Consider the following 19,635-nt stretch of genomic DNA (forward strand, 5'->3'; position numbering starts at 1 on the left):
GGGAAAAAAACCCCATGTTGTTTGCTGTAGGTCTTGAGCTTAGGATGGACTTTATTCCTCACACAGGAAACAGATTTTGCCTTTTGTGCACAGGTACATCACTGCACAAAGCATTAAATCTTTAGCAATTTCAGCATCACTTAAACTGGACTTGAAATTGGCAGGCTAAAGCATACAGATTTTCAGTGTGTTAACACAGATGTATGATCCAACACTAATTTTCTCGTAAGTACTCATAAGTACTTGGTATTTGTTTAAATGGTACTTTAGAACCAATAAAAACTTGTGCCTTTATTAAAAAGATAAAACAAAAGTATAAAATAGTATTTATAAACCATCAAGAGTCCCACAGAAAAAGCAGTACTCCTCCAGTTCCATCTTCTAACAACACACAAATGCAATAAGGTTTTTCTCGGGGTACTTTATCATTTTGTTATTGCCTCATACAGAACACTGCAGACATTAACAGAAAATGTAACAATTGTTAATTCCTTTTTGGACTGGCTTTTCTTTGCATGCTGACAGACAATTGCTGGAGAGTAATAATCCATGTTTTTTCAACTAAACCAGAGTTCCCTTCTCTGAGCTCTGTTCTCGATATAGTTAAATAAATCAAATTAAAATTGTGAGGGGGCTCAATCCTATAGCAGAAAAAGCAACACCCAAGTAAAAGGCTTTTATGTTGTTGGCACTGCCTTGCTCCAAAGCACAGCTAGTAGAAGGAATCCTCAGTCTCAAAAGACTTGGAGAGCTATGATCATGGGGCAGGTTAATAGGAAGAGGGGAGAAGACATCATCCAGTCACTTCCCCATTACCTGGTATTTGAACTATGTATAGTCACACTTCAGACTCACTAGCCGTGCTCTATGTTGATTTTACCACACACCCCCACCCCCCACCTTTTTTTTTTTCTTTTCCTTTTTTCTTTCCTTCTGTACCCTGGAGACCTGCAATGGAAGTGACTTCTGCAGTGCCTAAGGTATGAAGTTTGCCCATGGGGAGGCAGGAGTCTCTGCAATCTACCCCCACCACTGCAGCATAACAGAAATGCATAGTTCCCACTCTGGACCTTTGGACCTTGTGCATCCAAGCAGGGCACTTCAGGATTTGGCCCTTTGGTAGCAGTATATAATTCAGTGTTGCATAAAATGCACATTAAGAATCTTAAGGCATCTGTCTTAACTTCCCTGCTCTGCAATAGTGCTTACAAGAATCCATTGTACTGTGCAGAAACTTGAATTTCTTGTCTCTTCCTAAAATGTTCATGTTCCATTTTTTACTAATCAACTTCTTCCAAACAAAACTAAGTAATATTCAAGCACAAAATGTGTTGCAGAAACCTAGTGAAACAAAAAGGGTAGTTAGTGGAATTGTACCATTAGCTTTGAAAACAGATCATAGTGCATTACAAGAATGCAGTTAGGTAACAGGTAATTTACAGACTCCTGATTCAGGACAGCTGTTATTTAGCCTTCTGGCAGGTATGGTTTTTTTTGTTTTGTTTTGTTTTTAAACCTCATATGTTTTAGAAGATTATCTTCACAAAAATGTCAATCACCACTTCATTCACCACTGACCTGTGCCTGAAGTCTCTTGGATGCCTGACTGGCAAGAATTGCTCATTTTGAATTAAATTGATAGATGTGGGGACACAAATGATATTTGCCTAGGTGAGGCTGGGGGAGTGGTGGCTGGGGCATTGGCCACCTTTTGCAAATCATGCTCTTTTCTCTAGAATAATCTGAGAATTTTATTAGTCAGCCATAACTTTGCTTCTTCTGCATGTTATAGCCATACAATTGAAAAATACAACTATCAGTCTGTTACAGGGTACACAAAAGTGCACAGAACAGATGCTGGTACTCACGGCTATTGCATAGTTGCTTACAATTGCAGAGGGACTGGAATTTACCACCTTGGCCTGCAGAAATTGTAACCAAACCCAACTGAACTCAGAATGGCTGAAACAGCATCCTACTGAGTTAATCATTATATGAGATAACACATACCAAAATGCTTTTTGTGTTGGATGCAATTATGCACTATTTATTTACGGAACTTTTAAAACTATGGCAGTTTGGGCAAGTGCAACACAAAGTACACAATCTTCCTTTATTAATTTTGGCTTGACTTCAGGAAGAGAGGGAGGATAAAAGGGAATTCAACCCAAACTATTATCAGTTAATTGTTGAGCCTAAGCCAGTCACTTCTGGTTCCTTTCTAGGTCAGTGGAAAGAAAGATTAAGACCTTCCTATAATACCCTATCAAAGGCTGCTGGGATGAACTGCTCTGAGAAGATATCTATTCCTGTGTATGAAGAATAGAAAAGCCTTAGTAACCTGTTTAGATCAGATTAGTTTTTATATAGCTAGAGTCTGAAAGGAGCCTCTTGCTGGGACATTCATTTGCACATTTATATAAAGTGTCAAGAAAAACTGCAAAGGATAACTCATCATTGGTGGGTTCTCATGGTTGAGTAGGTTTTTCAGAAGGACCAGTAACTAGTTTAATTTTTGTTTTAAAGTTTACACTGAGCAGTCTGACCAACATCAGTTGAAGCATCACACCATCCCCACAAAGACAGTTGAGCTGTTCCTTAGGAACAGTGCTTCCTCAAGACAGCGCTTCATCTTGAAATTGCCTATTTAGCAAATTAAGGTACTTCTCCCCAGTCAGGTAACAAATCCAGCACTACCCACTTCAATCTCAGTTACAGGATTAGTCTGACTCATCTCAGATCTAGCCAGCCCATGCTTCCTGTGCCGCAGCGTTACTCCCATTCTTGTCTTCTGGACATTCTGAGTTTTATTTAAACTTTTCTATTACTCATCCAACATCAGAGGACTCCTCTGCATTCCATGACTAGTGACTTTTGACTCCAAGATGTCTATTTTAGTTTACTCATACATACACAGAAATGGCAATCAGTTATGTTGGTCTTACCTGTTTCTCATTGAGATGGTTGGTTGGTAATAAGCTGAGATCAGCTTTCCAAGGAAACTATAATATGCTTTTTTGCACCTAAAATATGAGAGAATCTCAATTATGTGTTTTTGCAGATTTGCACAGCAAATAGCAAAGACTTCAAACCAGACAGCACATTTATCGTATTGTGCCTATTTTTAAAAAATATTTTCTTCCTGCTAATCAAACATAAAAAGATCCAAAATCTCAGAATAGGAAGTGCAAAAGCGAGAATTATCTATCCATTACCTTAGTGTAATAACTCGTTTTGGAGCAGAGCATGAGACACAAGTTAGCCTTAACTTCTAAACATGCTGACTTGATTCTGTGGAACAAATTTTCTTCTACTTGACTCCAACCAATTCCTAAACACTATTTAGGCCTAAACAAAAAATGGAAAAACCCACCACAAACAAAACCAGAGAGTCATCAAAGTGTTATGGTGCAGGCTACCTGATTTAACATTTTCCTCTTCAGGGCCACTTTCCACCCACTGACTGTCGCTGGCTAGCAATCGATTTTGTGATTCACTGAGTGGTCGAGTAGGAAAGGACTGATTGGTTCCAGAGCTGAAAAGTAAGCAAAGTCAACAGGAATTCTGTAATAGTGGTAGCTGCTTGTTTCAGACATTTGTAGAGTAGTGAAGTTAACTTAAGAGTAAAGCAAACAAAAAACCCTACACTGCCAACTAAAAATGGCCCACGGCCCTCAACCCCAATCCTCCTATAGGCTTGCTCCAGTCATCAGTCTAAACCCTTACCTGACACAGGCCACTCACAGTTTTAATGGGGAAAAAAATAAAAAGCACAGACTGGTAGACAAGAAATGGCATACTGACAACAATTCTACTGCCACAGAGTTTAAAAGAAAACCTAACCAGTACTGTCTGGAAGAACAACCTAATGCCATCTTATCCCATCAGTAAATGCTATGGCCTTATGTTGAACATACTCCTAATGCAGAAGGATACTCTGCTGTTTGCACAAGGGTGCTGCTCTTGTGTAAATTCCACAGGTTATGTTGCACTGGAAGCAACTTCTCAGTTTGCCTTTGGACCCCCCCTAATGCCTGATAACTCACGTGACTACTGTTGTCAACAACCTTCAGCTACAAATTCACCAAACTATACAAAAGACTTCTAAAATGGCAAATGTAAACACCCCCAGAAGTTTCACATACTCCTGTGTCTTTGAATCTAAAGTAGGCTTCCTGAAAATACAAAACATGCAAATTTGGAGGGATAAAAATTAATGAGCTAAAACCCCTCCAGTGCTAAAATCCAGCAATAGACACAGTGATCTACCTCTCTGGTAAACTGTGTCTCAGCATCCCTTATTTAAGCATGCTAGAGGAGGTGAAATATAAATAATACCTTGCCCTTCTCTCATTCAAAAAATATGTTAAATTTTATTTTTTCCATGGACCAATATTCAGTCTTCTCTAGGACTTTGTGATTGTTGTTAAGAGCCAGTAAGCTCTATTACTTTCTGTACTGTTTTCTTAGAGCCATACCCTCTCTTATAGGTCAAAACCAAGAAACAGACTTTCTGCATCAAGCAGCACCATTTTTCAGTCAAGACTGTCCATTCTGTCCTTCTCTGAAGTCTTACAAACTCACTCTGAAGATGACATGAAAAATAATAAAAAAAAAAAATAATTTTGACAAATTTTTTTCTCCAGATGAAGTATAGAACAGTACAAAATCAGTGTCCTAAATGCTATACTTACCTTTTGGCAGGTTCATTTTGGCTTGAGGCAGTAAGTTGCTCTGGATCCATAATCACCAGACGAGTTGGAAAATTACACCCGTCACCCAAACTAAACCAGAAACAAAGATTTAAATCACTGTAGTTGACTTAAACGAACTGAACAAGTACCCATGCAAAAGGCAAATGCTACAAGCTCAAATCAATTACTTCAGTGCAGTGTTGAACTCCAGACTTGAGCAAGGTAGTTCTACCACTAAGCTGGATGATCAGTTAATTAAATCTTGGAGCTCAAATGATTCCCACCCTGCCACTCCATATGGATTGTTGAGCACAGCACTGGTCTACGTATTTCAGAAACATCGCTGTGTTTCTATAGACAGTAGCTTTAGTCTTCCTCCAAACTACTGTGCACATGTAGTCAGACCTTCTGGTATTTACAACCCCAGAAGCTGTAGCATAAATAATGTTCTGGTGGCCATGCTTTCCCTTCTGCCCATCATTCTGAGGTTAGCTAAGCTTTCTTTTAAAGCAAGTTTAATCAGAATAAAATGTGGTAGCAAAAGAGACTGATCCATCTACAATACAGCTTCTGTCTTTAATCACATGAAAAGTCATGGTAGTTGAGCAAACAGCTGAGGCAATTTAAGATCTTGTTATTACCTCTGCTATTTGCTACCAGACCTTCACAAACGTGTTCACCAATATTTTAAACTGATACACAACCCCCCCAAAGCAGTGTTGAAACACGGCTCCTACTTTGTTCTGCTGACTTTTGGGAGTGGTGGGAGTGAGCAGCAGGTCAGTCTTGCTTCAACAAGCTTGTCTGATACTTGTGTGCAACTCGGTAACACTGGCTCAGCTGAAGTTTTAAAACCAGTATTTTGCATTGTATCAGGTTTTTTTCTACTGCTGCTTATTTACATGTACTTTCTCAGGTGACTTTCAACACTGAAACTGTCATCTACAGCAAAAGGAAAGCTGTCAAGCATTTTCAGGGCAAGAGGGGGTGTTTTTAAACTGATGTTGTTTCAATGCAGCTGAAGTTCAAAAGCATTTGGATCTCCTCTCAGTTCCTGCTATATAATCAGACACTAATACTACCACCAAAAGGTGTACAATTTTTGAAATATGCTTCTCAAAGCTTTCCAAACTCTGTATTTAGAAGGCCCTTGTCAATGAAACCCTTGTCTTTGAATGAAAATTCTGTGCAGTTTGCTCAGTTTCCTCCTGCATGTTTTCCCAACACCAGTATTCATTATGTAGGATTTACAAGCTGGCTTTCCAGTTGTGCTTTATTTTTTAGGAGAAGGGGAAGCAAGGTGAAAGTCATGGAATCAATTTATTCCCTAATTCATTCCCATTCAGACTGAATACCTGGTAAAAACAGGGAGTAGCCAATACTTCTTTTCATCTCCGAAAACCTCCCTCAGATTTTTGCTGCATCCAAGAGAAAACCCATTTTTATCAGGGCCATTTCGAAATGTGGGTGCACGGAATGTTTCTGTAAAAGAAAAACATGCGGTATCTCTAAAGTGATAAGGAGTTATGGAAGATGAATAAACACACTCAAAATTCTCTATTGTGAAAACAGTGTTGGGCAAGCTGAGACAATCCTGATGCGTATTATGGGCAAACAAAAGTCACCTCAATAATCAGCATTAAAAAAAATCACAGGGTTAATGACAAAAATAGAAATGAAAGGTAAGAACGTCACGTAAGCAGAACAGTTATCTTTCTTTACATTTAACATAAGGTCTGAGACAGAGCTGTGTACCATCAGCATGCCAGAGATACCACATCCCTTATTCACTGATGGCTAGCTCTCTCTTTGGCCTGTGAAGCCTTCTTTGAGCAGATTTCCTCTTCTAGAAGCAATTTCCCAAAAGCACTACTGGACCTAACTCATACAGGATAGTTTTTTCCACTTCTGCCAAGGTCTGAAGTTGAATTAAGAGCATCCCATGGTATCAGAGAAAGATGAGAGCTGTTACGTTAGAAACACAGACACATCACGAACTGTAGCAAACCACCACCATTTTTCTAGTCAGTCCGATTACACCCTTGGCCAAGAACTGAGAGGACTCATACCAACAGCTTGTCTTTTTACAAGCATGATCCAGAAAGTAAATAAAGTACTGACTCTGTTGCCAATTATGACCACTGACTTTTGGGCGAGGAACGTGCTAAAATTTTCTTCACAGCTAAAAAAGAGACTGTGAATATTCGTTAGCTTTAGATATGTCAACAGGACTCAAACAACCCTCCTGTCAAGCAATCAGAAAAAAATCCTTTTCCTCCATAAAAAAATTCTAGCTAGCTGAAAATTATTTCACTTTTAATCAACTCACTTCTGAGGATAAAAATTTAACTTCCACTGAAAGGTATAAGATTTTGACTTACGGAAGTGTGGGAAATACCCACCAGTCCCCATCCCCCCCACCCCGCAAGTAAGACTTTCAAAAATGCTTTAGCAAGAACTTCAGATATTTTAACTAATGCATGTAACTTGCTTATGCTGGTCAATGCCATTTAAAACATTTAGGCATAGAAATTATGGGGGTCTCTTTTATTATTTAGGAAAAGTGCATCAGTGTTTCCATTTTTATTGCACTGCTTTTATAAGCCACTTCCTAACAGTGAGGTTCATTTTATTTCATGATTTAAGAACACTCTTTTGGATCTAGTTCAAAATATACTATGTTCATATACAATAGAGCCTTCACCTAGGCTGGGGCCACCCAGCTACTCAAAGTATTAGAACAGCAGCGTTACTGGCAAGTAGCAATTGTGGTACATAATTAACACTATATAATAACACAACCAAAATGCAGTGCCTCAGAGATCTCAAAAATACAAACACAAGAAATTAACATTCATCATGAATCTGAATGCTTTGCTCCGGCAGAGGACCCCTACACATACTTGATTTCCCCATATGTTTCATCCTTAATTACTTTCACCAAATGTGCTTCTTATTGCACAATATTTAAGAATTCCGTTTATATGTGATGGTATATCCTGTAGGTCTCACATTCGCATCGACTTGTTGGTTTTCTGGACAAGAAATAGTTCCGTATTCCATTTAACTGACCTATGGTTGATCTGTTTTTGCCAACTAGCCAGCAGTGGTAGCTGAAGAGTGAGAGTATGCTGATGAAGAACATGGCTGCCACAAAGAAAAGGAATAGTACGTGGAATTTTGCGTGGGTATCTGGCAATTCATTCTGAGGAGAAAGAAAGAGATTAATACGTTAACAGTTTTTAGCAACTAATGCAGCATTGTCACTAAACATTTTCTGCCCCACCCATTCTGCTATATGTCTTTCACCTCACTTTTCACAAACAAGCACAAGCCCAGCTTTCATTTCATGTCACGTTAAACTGGTATACAACAGCATTTAAAGCTGATGGGTACCCCTTCCACCTGAGTTTAGTAGCATGAGTGGATATGTTCATCTGTTAGTTTTTAAATGCACAGTAAGGGGCAAGGAAAAAAAAATTCCTACACTCAAAAATGTTAACTGGGCAGCCACAGCCAAAGAGACACAGGGAAAACATGTCCAAAATCACTTTACTTGAAGATAAGAAAATACAACCAAAAAGTCCAAACCCATTGCTGGCAGGGTAATAATACTGAACCTACTTCTGAACTGATGTAAGGAACGTAAAAGGGGAATGGCTCTCATATTGTGTTTCCAAGGCTGAACAACTCCTTGATAAGACCTGGGACAGATCTTCAATTTTTGATGACCTCTAAGATTTAGGCAACAACCAACATGTACCTAGCAAAACAAATTTGCCATGTCTGACTAGGTAGAAGTGATTCACCAGATGATCTACATGAAAAACAACAATTTCAGTACAACCACCATGTAAAAAATAACCTCCCACCTATATCGGATAGTCAATTCCACCCCCAACCCCAACTATTTTTAGGCTTGCACTTTCAAGCAGCCAATGGAATTTGTAACAATACTATTCCAGTTCTATATCCTCAAAATTACTGTACTTTTAAGTAGTTGACCTTTAACAGCACTATGGAAGCAGATAGGCTATTTTTATTCAGGTAGCATTATTGTCATTACTTTTTCCATTAGCTCATTCAGTATACCCACTTATCTAATGCTGATTTTTTCTTAGACTAGAACACATTTCCATTAAGATCAAGTACACATAGGTGCATCTGTACCCCTGTACACTGCCTATATTCATAGGCAAGAGATTACAAGTCTCCCTCCTCCTCTGCTGAGGTAAGTAGCTACCATGAATGACTGAAAAATTATAGTAGGAACAGTACTTAAATAATTACAGCAATATTGGATTTTACCTTTGGACAATTCTCTGCAGCTTTCCTGCGGCAAAGCTTTGCGCAAACAAAGACAATTTATTAAACACTAGTATTATGTTAAGATGAAGTGTCTGAAAACAGCACAGGCTTTGTTAATAATGGATGGTTGGTGTGCACACGTGCTCTCGGACATGCCGAGTTCCAACACCCATCAGCAGCCTTAGCCCTCATTCTCCAAGAGAATGGAGGAGAGAGTACATAAGAGCACGCTAACTTCCAAGGCATGACATTTTCTACCGAAGCATAGAAGTACTGCTATTCAGATTGTGGCTGGATCACTTTCCAGTGGTTCGTCACCTTGAACAGCATGACTACACCACGTGCGTTCCTTGCTAGTTGTTCCCATAACAAGTAAGGTTTATGTGAATATTCTGTACGATGAAACCATTCATAAAGGTCTGAAAAGCTCAGAATACTCCAGAAATATAAAGCAATGGTTTATAAATTACAAAATCTTTATAACTTCAGAACATATCTATTACCATTAGATGTAGTTTCAGGCAAAACCATAAAAAATCTTGCCATTCTTTGCACAAGTTTCTTTGTTTAAAAAAAGAACCCATAGCACATCAGTACAGTTTCTCTTCCTCCCAATATCCTTCAATACTGAGATATGTTTGTGGGATGTATCTTTAGCATAACATCTGAAATTGAGTGAGTATTTAAGAAAAAAGAGCAAGAAACAGGAAAGCTTGGTTTAAATTAGCTTTTAAATTCCAAACTTTATACCTGAAGAGTGGTATTAGCTGTCTTAGCTAAGATGCTAGCATTTAACAAATCTGTTGTAGGCAAGATGTATGGCTTTTAAGTTACACTAATCTGTGCAGAAAGCCTAGGGAGAGCCCAAGCATTCCCCTTGGAGTCAGGCAGATACACGCAGCATTTTCAAAAATCCTGGCATCAGATCATGCTACAGTAAGCAAATTATAGCAGAGTCCAGCTCTCTGACTGCCATCTAAGTTGTTTCCTTATTTACTGCCTTTTTTTTTTTTTAATGCAGTTTTGCTTACACAATTTGTGCAACAGTCCTTCTTCCCCCTTCTGTAGGGATACGTTGTGTTTTCTAATCCCTTGAAATCAAAGCTAGCAAAATACATACTCCAATTGCTGCTTAATCCTAAGCTTCGTGTTAAAGCTTTTCCTACCTCAGAGCATGCTGCAGTGTGCCCCACTTTCCTAATTAATTTTTGCAACTTCTATTTCTATGACTTTTTTGGAATTGCATATTTAAACAAAATAGTTCTATACAGAGAACTCTCAGGCCAGTTGATTCTGAAGCTCAAAGAGCAGTAGCAGCTTAGTCTTTGTGTCTTCTGTGGGCCAGAAAATATAGTTTTTTGAATTATGCATGATTAATCTGCATGATCCCCAGGGAGCGTTTACCTCTTCTGACTACCCAGTTTCAGCCACTGGTATTAAGTTCTTGAATGACAGCTGCAGAACTGAAGCACCTTTCAGAAAAGGCCAATTCCTTCCTGGAGAGAAGCATGCAGGCTTTGAGTGCATATAACAGGCTTATTCACAGTTGTGTTCTAGCAGCAGTCTGCATGCTGCAGCATGTGAAAAGAGAGTGAAACTTCAGACATTATTTAAAATCATTATGCTCAGCAGCAGCAGCACCGAAGCAGAGACTTGCAAGTGAGAGAGCTGCAGACCTTACAAAGGGAAGCAATTTGCACAATAAAATTTGGGCTATTTAGTACACGTAATAGAATGAACCCAGTCACTATTCTAAAGAGTCCCCTACAAACTCCTTCACAAGCATAGAGTCACTCGAGCATATATCAAGTCACAAAAAAACCCCAAACAAAACCCACAACAAAAAAAGTGCTGCCAGGGCTTGACTCACTACTCATCTATGAGTAGTTAGGTCTAGCTTAAATCTGGAAAAATCTCAGAAGATCTTGTATGTGTCCTTATGTGTATATGCAGGAGGAATGAGTTCTAACTAAGGATCTGGAATCACTCTATTTTTTCCTGAGGGTTTTTTTTTCAATTTTTGTTTGTGTGTTTGTTTTGTGAATACAACCAATGTTTTGCAGAGGTGTGTCCCATCTACCCAGAACACATATCACATCCTTGAATTAGCTGCACTCAGGATTGCCAAAATAATTTGGAGGACAACGAAAGACACTGAAAACAGCTGGAAAACATACAGGTTTCAAGGGGGAGGGAGTGCAGCAAGAATTAGAGTAGATGCAAACATACACTGGGAAGTACCACCATGCACTATGTAAACAAGGCATCGAGGACTGGGCGTTCAGCCAGTGCTGGTGTTTGTGTCAAATACATTTGGTTAAACTGAGGTTTTATCTGCTCATCTTTAACAACTTCCTAGGTAGAAATAAAAAATTTCATCAACACAGAAAAAGTAGTTATGAGTGAAAAAAAAAGTCATTCACATTCCCTTGATCTACAAAACATTTTAACATCCACATCAGCATGTAAGTCTGTGGTAGACATTTACAGCCAGTGTGGTTGATCCACCACTGTATGAACAGTATCAAGATCTTCCTTCAGCACTTCTGCATAGAGCATGAAAGATGCTATGTAAAAGACTTGCATGTGCAAGCAGGAAACACAAAGACTTTCTTCAACAGAATAGTTAGGTAGGTGTGTATGTCTTGCAATGTCTGCAAGTATCTGCGTGTGTCGTGTCTCTATGCAAGAATTATCAACAGTGCAAAACAATGGATTGCTAACATTTGTGTAGTTAGCACATACACGTTACAACCTCATCACTGCAAGTTCTGAAGTGACCAAGGCTACATTCCCCAAGAAGCAGTTCACCTTTCATCCCGAAACTGGATATACAGAACAGTTTGTTGCACACTTCCCTGAAAAACATCTCTGAGGAAGCAAAAAAGAAACGCTACATTTTGAAGGTATACTGTAACATTTCTGATAGTCAAGCTTGGGAGGAAAAAACCAACATCTAGAGAGCCTTAACAGAAAACGTCAAAACAGTCATCTGTCTGATGCTGTGAGAGTCAAAGCTGAGCATTAGCAATATACTGAAGCAGTCTACAGGCAGCATGTGTCAGCAGTGCTCTGCTCTGATCTGGATACAGATGTAGAAAGAAGCTTCCAGGACTCTATTTTGCAGTCAACAGCACTTGCCTAAAAGCGTACATACTAGAGACATACTAAATTTTGCAAGCCCATATGATTATAGTGCTGCCACCTCCTTCTGAAAGTGTACTTTAATCGGGCTATTATAGGATCAGAGGAATATTAGCTTTGTGGAATGAGTGATTTAATATGAGTAAAGTGAGTCAGAGACCTACTCTAATGGTAAGATCATGGCATCGCCAGATTCTGTCTCGGAAGTAACCAGAAAAGAAGGAAAGACGTGCAAGCACAGCACTACATTGTCTCTTGTTACATTTCACAAGTAGCTCATTCTTGCAGGAAGCATTTTTAACAAATAAATAATTTAAAAAAATCCCTCTTAAGTTTACTTTCTCGTCTCAAGGGTCCACTTCAATATCATGACCAATGGGCTTTGGAAGAGCCTTGCTGCAAATGCTGGTATTAAATGTTCATTGTGTTCAGATATCCTATGGACTTTTGTTGCACTCACACTTACGAAGTGAGGTGACAAAACAAATTCATTGTTTTTGCTCAAGCACTGACTGGTAAATATGTAAGAGCGCATCTACAGTTTAATTAGAAATTGCATACAAAGCACTGGAAAGCAGCCAGGCAGATGTTTGGGAGTGGCACATTCACAAATTAAAAATTTAACTATTCACAGTCAAGCAAGACTGAACAGCAGAATCAGACCATTCCATCTGAAATATCTGTCAATCCGCAGCTATGACTGACAAATACATTTATGACTTTCATCTCACACAATACTGACAGCTCAATTCCCACACAGTTCCTTGCCCTCCAGTGACAGGCTGCTGTACAGAACTGACAGAATAAGAGAAACATAATACTTCGGCAGATCAGACCCATACACTTAGATGAACACAAACAAACATACTTCTTGCACCATTTATCTTACCTGTCTAATGCCAACTGTCTCTAAGTACAACTATTCTGAATACATGATCAAGCTTCTCTTACCGACATGGCAACATCTTTTTGCTCCAATAAAGATTTCTACAGCTACAGATAGTGTCTGCTTTTCCCAGTTACTCTGACAGCAGCTAGCATCTAAGAAATACGTGCTGTTATTTACTTATAAAGGTGTGATGGAGAGCCTTCCATTACGGTGAGTTTTCCCATGCTAGTTAATGGAAACTGATAAAGGGAATTCTGATGCTAGCTCTTCTGCCTAGAGACGGGCAGGCATAGTACAAGGTTTTGGAGATGCAAGGGAACAACACCAGAAGACACTCTGTTCAGCCTGTAATGTGACTGGAACAAAACTGATAGGAGGAATACAACACTGATGTGTAAGGATGATTGCCCTTCACATAAATGTTATTAAACCTACTAAGATGCGTGTACATACGTTCATCATTTGACAACTGATAAGTTGCAAGGAAGATCTATACCATTAACACTGTACATATCTTAGCATTCTACCCATATCAGATCGATAAAAGCCACTAGTATGAAGTTCAGCCATGCCCATGAGGGACTCCAAAATAGAGCTCGGTCAGTTCCCAATAAATTAATCTGCCTTATCTGGTAGTAGATTATCCATAGACAAGTCTAGGAAGATACACAATTTTTATTTATATTTCACTTTTGTCAGTATTTTCATATATATGTGTGTGTGTATACAGACACGCACTCATATATATAATTGTTGGATACAGCCAGTTATTTCTATATCTACATATCTATAATCCAGTAGCGTCAAAAAAACCTGAGCTGTGCCACTGAATTTTGATGGAGCAGAGAAATTGCAGTGTCCTCATCAGAACTTCTTCCCCCAATTACTCATCCTGGGCAGTGTAATACATTTAATTTATTAATATTTGGAAGGTTCTCCTGCTTCAGTCACTTCGATTAATGCTGTTAACGGTAATGAACTATGGAACAGAGTAAATGGTGAGTGACAACATGCTGATGCAGCCTCCAATAACACATGCAGGATTAAACAAATCAACAACAACAAAAAAAAGCGTTAGAACTTACTGTCCAAAACTTTATGAAGTACTGCAAGACTGTAGCAGCAACAAACAGACAGTACAGTAAGGAATACATTAAAAACAGGAGGAAGAATTTGTAGTTAGAAAATCCCACACAATTATTCACCCTAGAAGGAGGGGAAAGAGAAAGAGGTTACTATGATATACCAAAAAACCCCAAAAAACCCACCCAATACATTCAGCTTTTGCAGAGCATAACATGTGTATGATGTCAGTGTTATGTCCAAAACAGTCTGGCACTAGCGTTTCAGAAGCATTTAATGCCACCATTTTGAATGAAGTCTCTTTCCTCAGGCCAAATGATTGGGGCCCCTCATATATTTTGCCCCCCCGGAAGTTCAACAGGACAGGACATGACCTGGCAAAGCATACATGACACATACAGTCTGTATAGGAAGCGTCTCACACACTATGAACTAACTGCAGTCATCGTAGAAGGTACTAAAAGCCTCTCCATCAGTTTTGGTGGATGGTCACAAAACCACCTTCGAGTGAACTACTGATAGCAGTATACTTATAGTGACAGCAGGTAATATTTTTATTGACTACCAGTGAATACACACTGCAGAAGAGCAACTGTCTGAGTGAGTATCATTTAGAATCAAGAACTGATTTTCACAGCGTAGTGGGTATCTCCTCTCCTGGTAACAATACCAAACTAAACAGAAGAAATCTGATTTCTCATAGGTCTCGTTAACACCAGGTTTTCTCCATATAAGGAGAAACTGCATGATTTGGGCTACTGGGCCCACAACTCTATGTTGTGACATGTATTAGGAACAAGATTTATTTTCACATATTAAAGCCTCAAGAAATTCTGTGAAAATTAAGTTTTACTTCAAAGTTGCATTTTTGAAGCAGCATCTTATTCATCATGTAGTATCTAATTCATTATTATTTAACCAATTTTTTTGTTTTTATAAACTTACCATGGACAGTGGTGATCCATTTTTAATACACATCTGAAAGAGATAATTTCCAGTAAGTTAAAGCAAAAAACCACTTTTTTTTTTCCCAAAACACATACCTTTAGCTTCTACAGGTCCAGGGATTGCTTTTTATTTACTATTTTTTTTTAAAAAGTATTTTGCCCCACTGTACCTTTTTCAAGTTCTTCTCAATCATGCCAATTCTCCATATTACAGCAATCATCCTTTCACCCAAAAGGACCAAGTGAGATTCAGAAAAGTGATGAAGAGAGTCTCTTAAATTAACATGGGGAGCATTACTGAGCAACACCATGTAATAGTTCATTAAGCCAAGCTATTTTTATGAGCACATTGAGAGGAAACAAATCCAAAGGACCCTTCAGAGTTGTGTGGATAACGTCCGTTAGCCTGGCATTCACTTCAGCTAAGTCTTCCTCAGGGCTATTTTTGCTACCTTTTTTTGTTTGCTGCTTGCTTGCTTGTTTTTTAAAGCTAATTGAGGAAAAGAGTAGCACAGTGGGTAATTTGAATACCCCACATGCCATTTTCATCCAGTTTTAGTATAAGGACAGACGCTAGACATTTCAGACACACAGACATTCACTCTGTTTGCTAATAAATTTGATTTTAGCCAAAAGATGTGTTCTTCAGTTAACTAGATTTCCTCAAGCTCAGCCTACTGAAGTCTCACTCATAGCTCAGTCTTCAGTGCCCTTACAGACTTCTCTGATGGTTCAGAATGAGGCTAGGGAATAGCAGCAATGTCTTTGAAATGGTTAAGGCATCTCATTGCACTGTCGATCTTTGAGATAAAGGTTTTTAGCGTTATTAGTAGCACGCATCTGTTTCAAGGCTGCAGAAGCAAGATATAATAAGCATTTGCTGTGCTGGTATCTCAGACCTGCCTTTCCTTACTTACAACTGCTGACTTTTTAATTAGTTCTGCCACTTCGGACAATGGGGCTGCAATAATAATATTGCACCAACAGGAGGAACTTTGCTTTTTCATGAAATCCAGGTACTGAGAGTCTGAGAGAGGAACAAATAGTAAATTCTGCTGTTATACAAGGACTGACACACTGAAGACATGAACACACTAAAGCGATGCTTGCAGGAGAGACAAAATCGATCATTTCAGATTCAGTAACTTACATGTCACATGCAGAACAGTGGTGGCAGCGGTCAGGTTTGATTAGCTGGCATCGATCACAGTATCTGATTGCTGCATTCAGGTAGCAAGGGTCAAGTCATTAGAACTCATTTAATGTTACAATGGTTTTCCCCCTTAATATGAACTGAATCTTCAAGAGCTTTCTGCCCTCCCTTGCCACACCTGTTCTCACAGACCTTCATGTGCCTGCTCTCATATGAGATGTACTTCTCAGTTTTTTAAGAAATGTAACATATGAAAGTGTTTAAAACACTTTATTACTACTGTACTAAGTCTGTTTCCATTTACTGTTTGGCTCCCCAGTCTTCCCATCCTTCATCCTCCGGCACTGATCCCCTACCACTTGGGGTTTTTTTTTTGCCTCTGGACAGGGTACTCAGGCATCCCACTGTGAAACTATACTCTTTCAGCAAGCCAACTTTCTGCATTAGCTTTCTCTATCCTCCTCAGCAAATAGTGATCTAGCAGACTGTTCAGTAAATTAGCTCTTCTTCATCTTTCCTGGATATTTTTAAACTAGCCTTCAGGCTCTTCTCAGTGGAAATAAGACACCAGCACAGGCAGTTTGAAAGGAGGAAAGCCAACACCTACAGCTAAGCAAAACTGCTAGGAGCTGGCAAGAGCTTCCCAGACCACTTCAGGAACTTAAGACTGGGATTCCCTGAAAGGGAGGCTTGTATTCAAAAAAGCCAGGTGTCCTTAGACTTTGTTTGGAAAGTCACAGTGAACTTTGATAACAGTTATTCTCAGTAGTTTATGTTTCCAGAAAACTCTACAGCATTGCTAGTTTCAAGAAAGAGAAACAGTTATATTCACATATAAAAGCTAGACTTTTAAAGAATATACATATGTATAAGACAGCAGTTTTGCAGATCATTCATGTATAAGTTGGAATAAAAATGGGTACACGTATTAAAGGCAAATACAGAAATAGTCCATGACTAGCTTTGTACTGAATTACTGATGGGAATGAAACAACATTAATTCTTAAATTCTAGCCTGAAGTATCATGTTTCTCCTCCTGCTGAACTGATACAGCTCAGAAAAAGAAGTTATAAAATTGAGTTAAATGTTGAATTTTCTCTATTTCTAGCTGTATTTATTTGCTGTAATTATTTTTATAGCCACAATTAGAGATATATGTTGTCATCTATCTGCTTGCTAAAAGAGGATTTTTTTTTTTAGTTATTCCAAATACTGGCTACATGTTAAGATCCCTAGATGAAGGACTCCAGTTTCTCTTGGGGGAAAAAAAACCCAGCCCAAAATAATAACAAAACAAGGTCATGGCCTTTGCAATATGTGCTTAACAGATTGTTCATGACATCAAATGAATTTCACTGAATTAAACTAGCAGCTTCAGGAGCACAAATTTATTTTTGTATCTCACCTCTCGACGCTGTTGTCGTATAGATAGGCAAGTCTTTAGCAGCTCTTCTCAAAATCTCCTGCTGGGATTCTGGTCTCTCTTCTTTTTCATATTGTTCTTTATCAGCTTTTGACAAGCAGAACTAGGAGGGAGGGAGAAAACGGAATGAAGAGATTAATTATGACTTTGTGTTCTAGTCAAGCTCCATGGAAAAGACCCTATGTATCTTAATCCTGTGCCTTTGGACAACCTCTACCCACTGACCCAAAAAGCCCCACACAAAGGAAAACAGAACACTACAGGAATTACAGGGGATCCTCAAAACTTCATAATGGTCCTGGAGATATTTTAAAAGAAAATAATCTTTATCTCTGTTCCATTATCTATGGCATTTTCCCATCAACATGAAGCCAGAGACTCAGGGGAGTTTTAAGAAGGCGTAACCTTTCCTTTATGCTTAATCAGGAGTTAAATTTGAGTGATCTGTGAGCAAGAGGAACATGCAACAGTCCTTTGCTGCTACAGGGCACTAAAGTTCTCTTGTCCCAGTTCCTCTTTCTGACCTAGAGAGTAGTACAGGCAGGGCCGGGGTGGGGTCCAGAGCGAGGAAGGGGGATGGCTTCATGGCTTCAGCACAGAAGTTGGAAGATTTTAACTGGAATTTTTACTTGGGAGTAGTCAGCACTAGTCTCAAAATCTATGAGCTGTATTGAAAGCGACTTCAGCAAAGCCTGTACAGTTTCAGAGAGAATTACAATTCTGAGTAAAGCATGAGAAGCATTCCTGCTGAAGCCTCACTGAAATGTAAAGCTTTACCACAACCTGGAGAACTTTTACTCGCTTATGAAACATTTAGTTTGGTATCTACTGAAATTATGAGCTTTACCATTAAGCCCCACAAAACTCAGTGGGCTGACAAGCCCCTGCGGAGTTGGGGCTGAGCTCACTATTTCCTTTGGTATTTTTCTGTTATGAAGCACTTTTAAATTCTGAGATTCCTGAATGGACTACTACAGCCCTTTTTATGAGCACAGACAAAGTATTCATGGTAGTGAGTGGAAAATGCTGTGTGCAACTGGAATAAAAATTGGCTTAGTGTGGTTTAATATGACCATATTTTCCTACCAAGAACACGTATATAATTATTTCACATGGATTTTCCTCTCATCCTGTACTTTTTCCTCTTTTGGATTACAGTCAGTTGGCAAGCAACAATGAAGGCTTCACTTACAGAAAGGAGGAAGCAGTAAGACATTGCTGCAATTTTTCGGCATTATTTCCTAACCCAGAATGCAAATAAATTGCCTCATATCCCACAGAATCTAGTTAAGTCTCCTGTTACATATAGTATCATCCCAGTTATTGAGCCTACCCACCATTCAAGGGTGAAACATGAAACATAATCCACTTTTAAATAGCCAGAAACTAGGATCAATCTATGCAGAGAGGGAAATTGAAGTTTAACGTTTCAGTCATCACCAAGAGTTTGACCTCATTTTTTTAATATCCATCTCTAAGCTAGATATTTACTCAAATATGAAGACTGGAGATGCTCACATAAAAAATTTAAGACAGATATGAAGCATCATGCTAGCAAACAGCAGTGCAATATGCCTTCCTCCCTATTGCTCTTGCGAGTCTGCTAGGTGACCAAATGCCCGTCTCCATGACCTGCAATCAAGCAGAGGTGGCATTCAACATGAAATACTACTTCTAGATGACATTTCTATGGCAAACCATTAATGCACAGAAAAGGAACTAAATAATAAGATTTACAAGTTTTTTAATTACTCCAAGTAACATTGTAATATTACTCCAAAAACCCTGGACAGGATTTTGGTTTTCCAAACAGCTACATTTCTGTTCTAATTTCAGAAATTAATAGGGCCATGAGACCACAGCCTCTTTGGACAATGGCAGGATATGTTCAAAGGCATCAAAAGTTGTCTGTTACCACATAGCTAACAGAATTTCCAATGAGGTTCCAGCAGTTCTTATTGAAAACAGAAAGAATCCCTTTGTTTCCTTCCTC

At 38.8% G+C, this 19,635-nt stretch overlaps 1 protein-coding gene across 3 annotated transcripts in view; it reads right to left on the minus strand.

Annotated features, from left to right (window-relative positions):
• Positions 1 to 276: 276 nt before the first annotated feature.
• ZDHHC20 (zDHHC palmitoyltransferase 20) overlaps positions 277 to 19,635 on the minus strand; it is a 47,998-nt gene continuing 28,639 nt past the window's right edge. For all 3 annotated transcript variants that reach the window (XM_075083439.1, XM_075083449.1, XM_075083459.1), the window contains 10 exons: positions 17,625 to 17,745; positions 16,216 to 16,285; positions 15,064 to 15,096; positions 14,121 to 14,241; positions 7,767 to 7,899; positions 6,050 to 6,176; positions 4,695 to 4,784; positions 3,420 to 3,535; positions 2,946 to 3,023; positions 277 to 1,341 (listed from right to left, as the gene is read on the minus strand). In XM_075083439.1, coding sequence (XP_074939540.1) covers positions 2,986 to 3,023; positions 3,420 to 3,535; positions 4,695 to 4,784; positions 6,050 to 6,176; positions 7,767 to 7,899; positions 14,121 to 14,241; positions 15,064 to 15,096; positions 16,216 to 16,285; positions 17,625 to 17,745 — 849 coding nt within the window. In that variant the 3' untranslated portion in view covers positions 277 to 1,341; positions 2,946 to 2,985. The remainder of the gene's footprint in view (positions 1,342 to 2,945; positions 3,024 to 3,419; positions 3,536 to 4,694; positions 4,785 to 6,049; positions 6,177 to 7,766; positions 7,900 to 14,120; positions 14,242 to 15,063; positions 15,097 to 16,215; positions 16,286 to 17,624; positions 17,746 to 19,635) is intronic.

This window comes from Phalacrocorax aristotelis, chromosome 1 (assembly GCF_949628215.1).
Source record: "Phalacrocorax aristotelis chromosome 1, bGulAri2.1, whole genome shotgun sequence".
Lineage (NCBI taxonomy): Eukaryota > Metazoa > Chordata > Aves > Suliformes > Phalacrocoracidae > Phalacrocorax > Phalacrocorax aristotelis.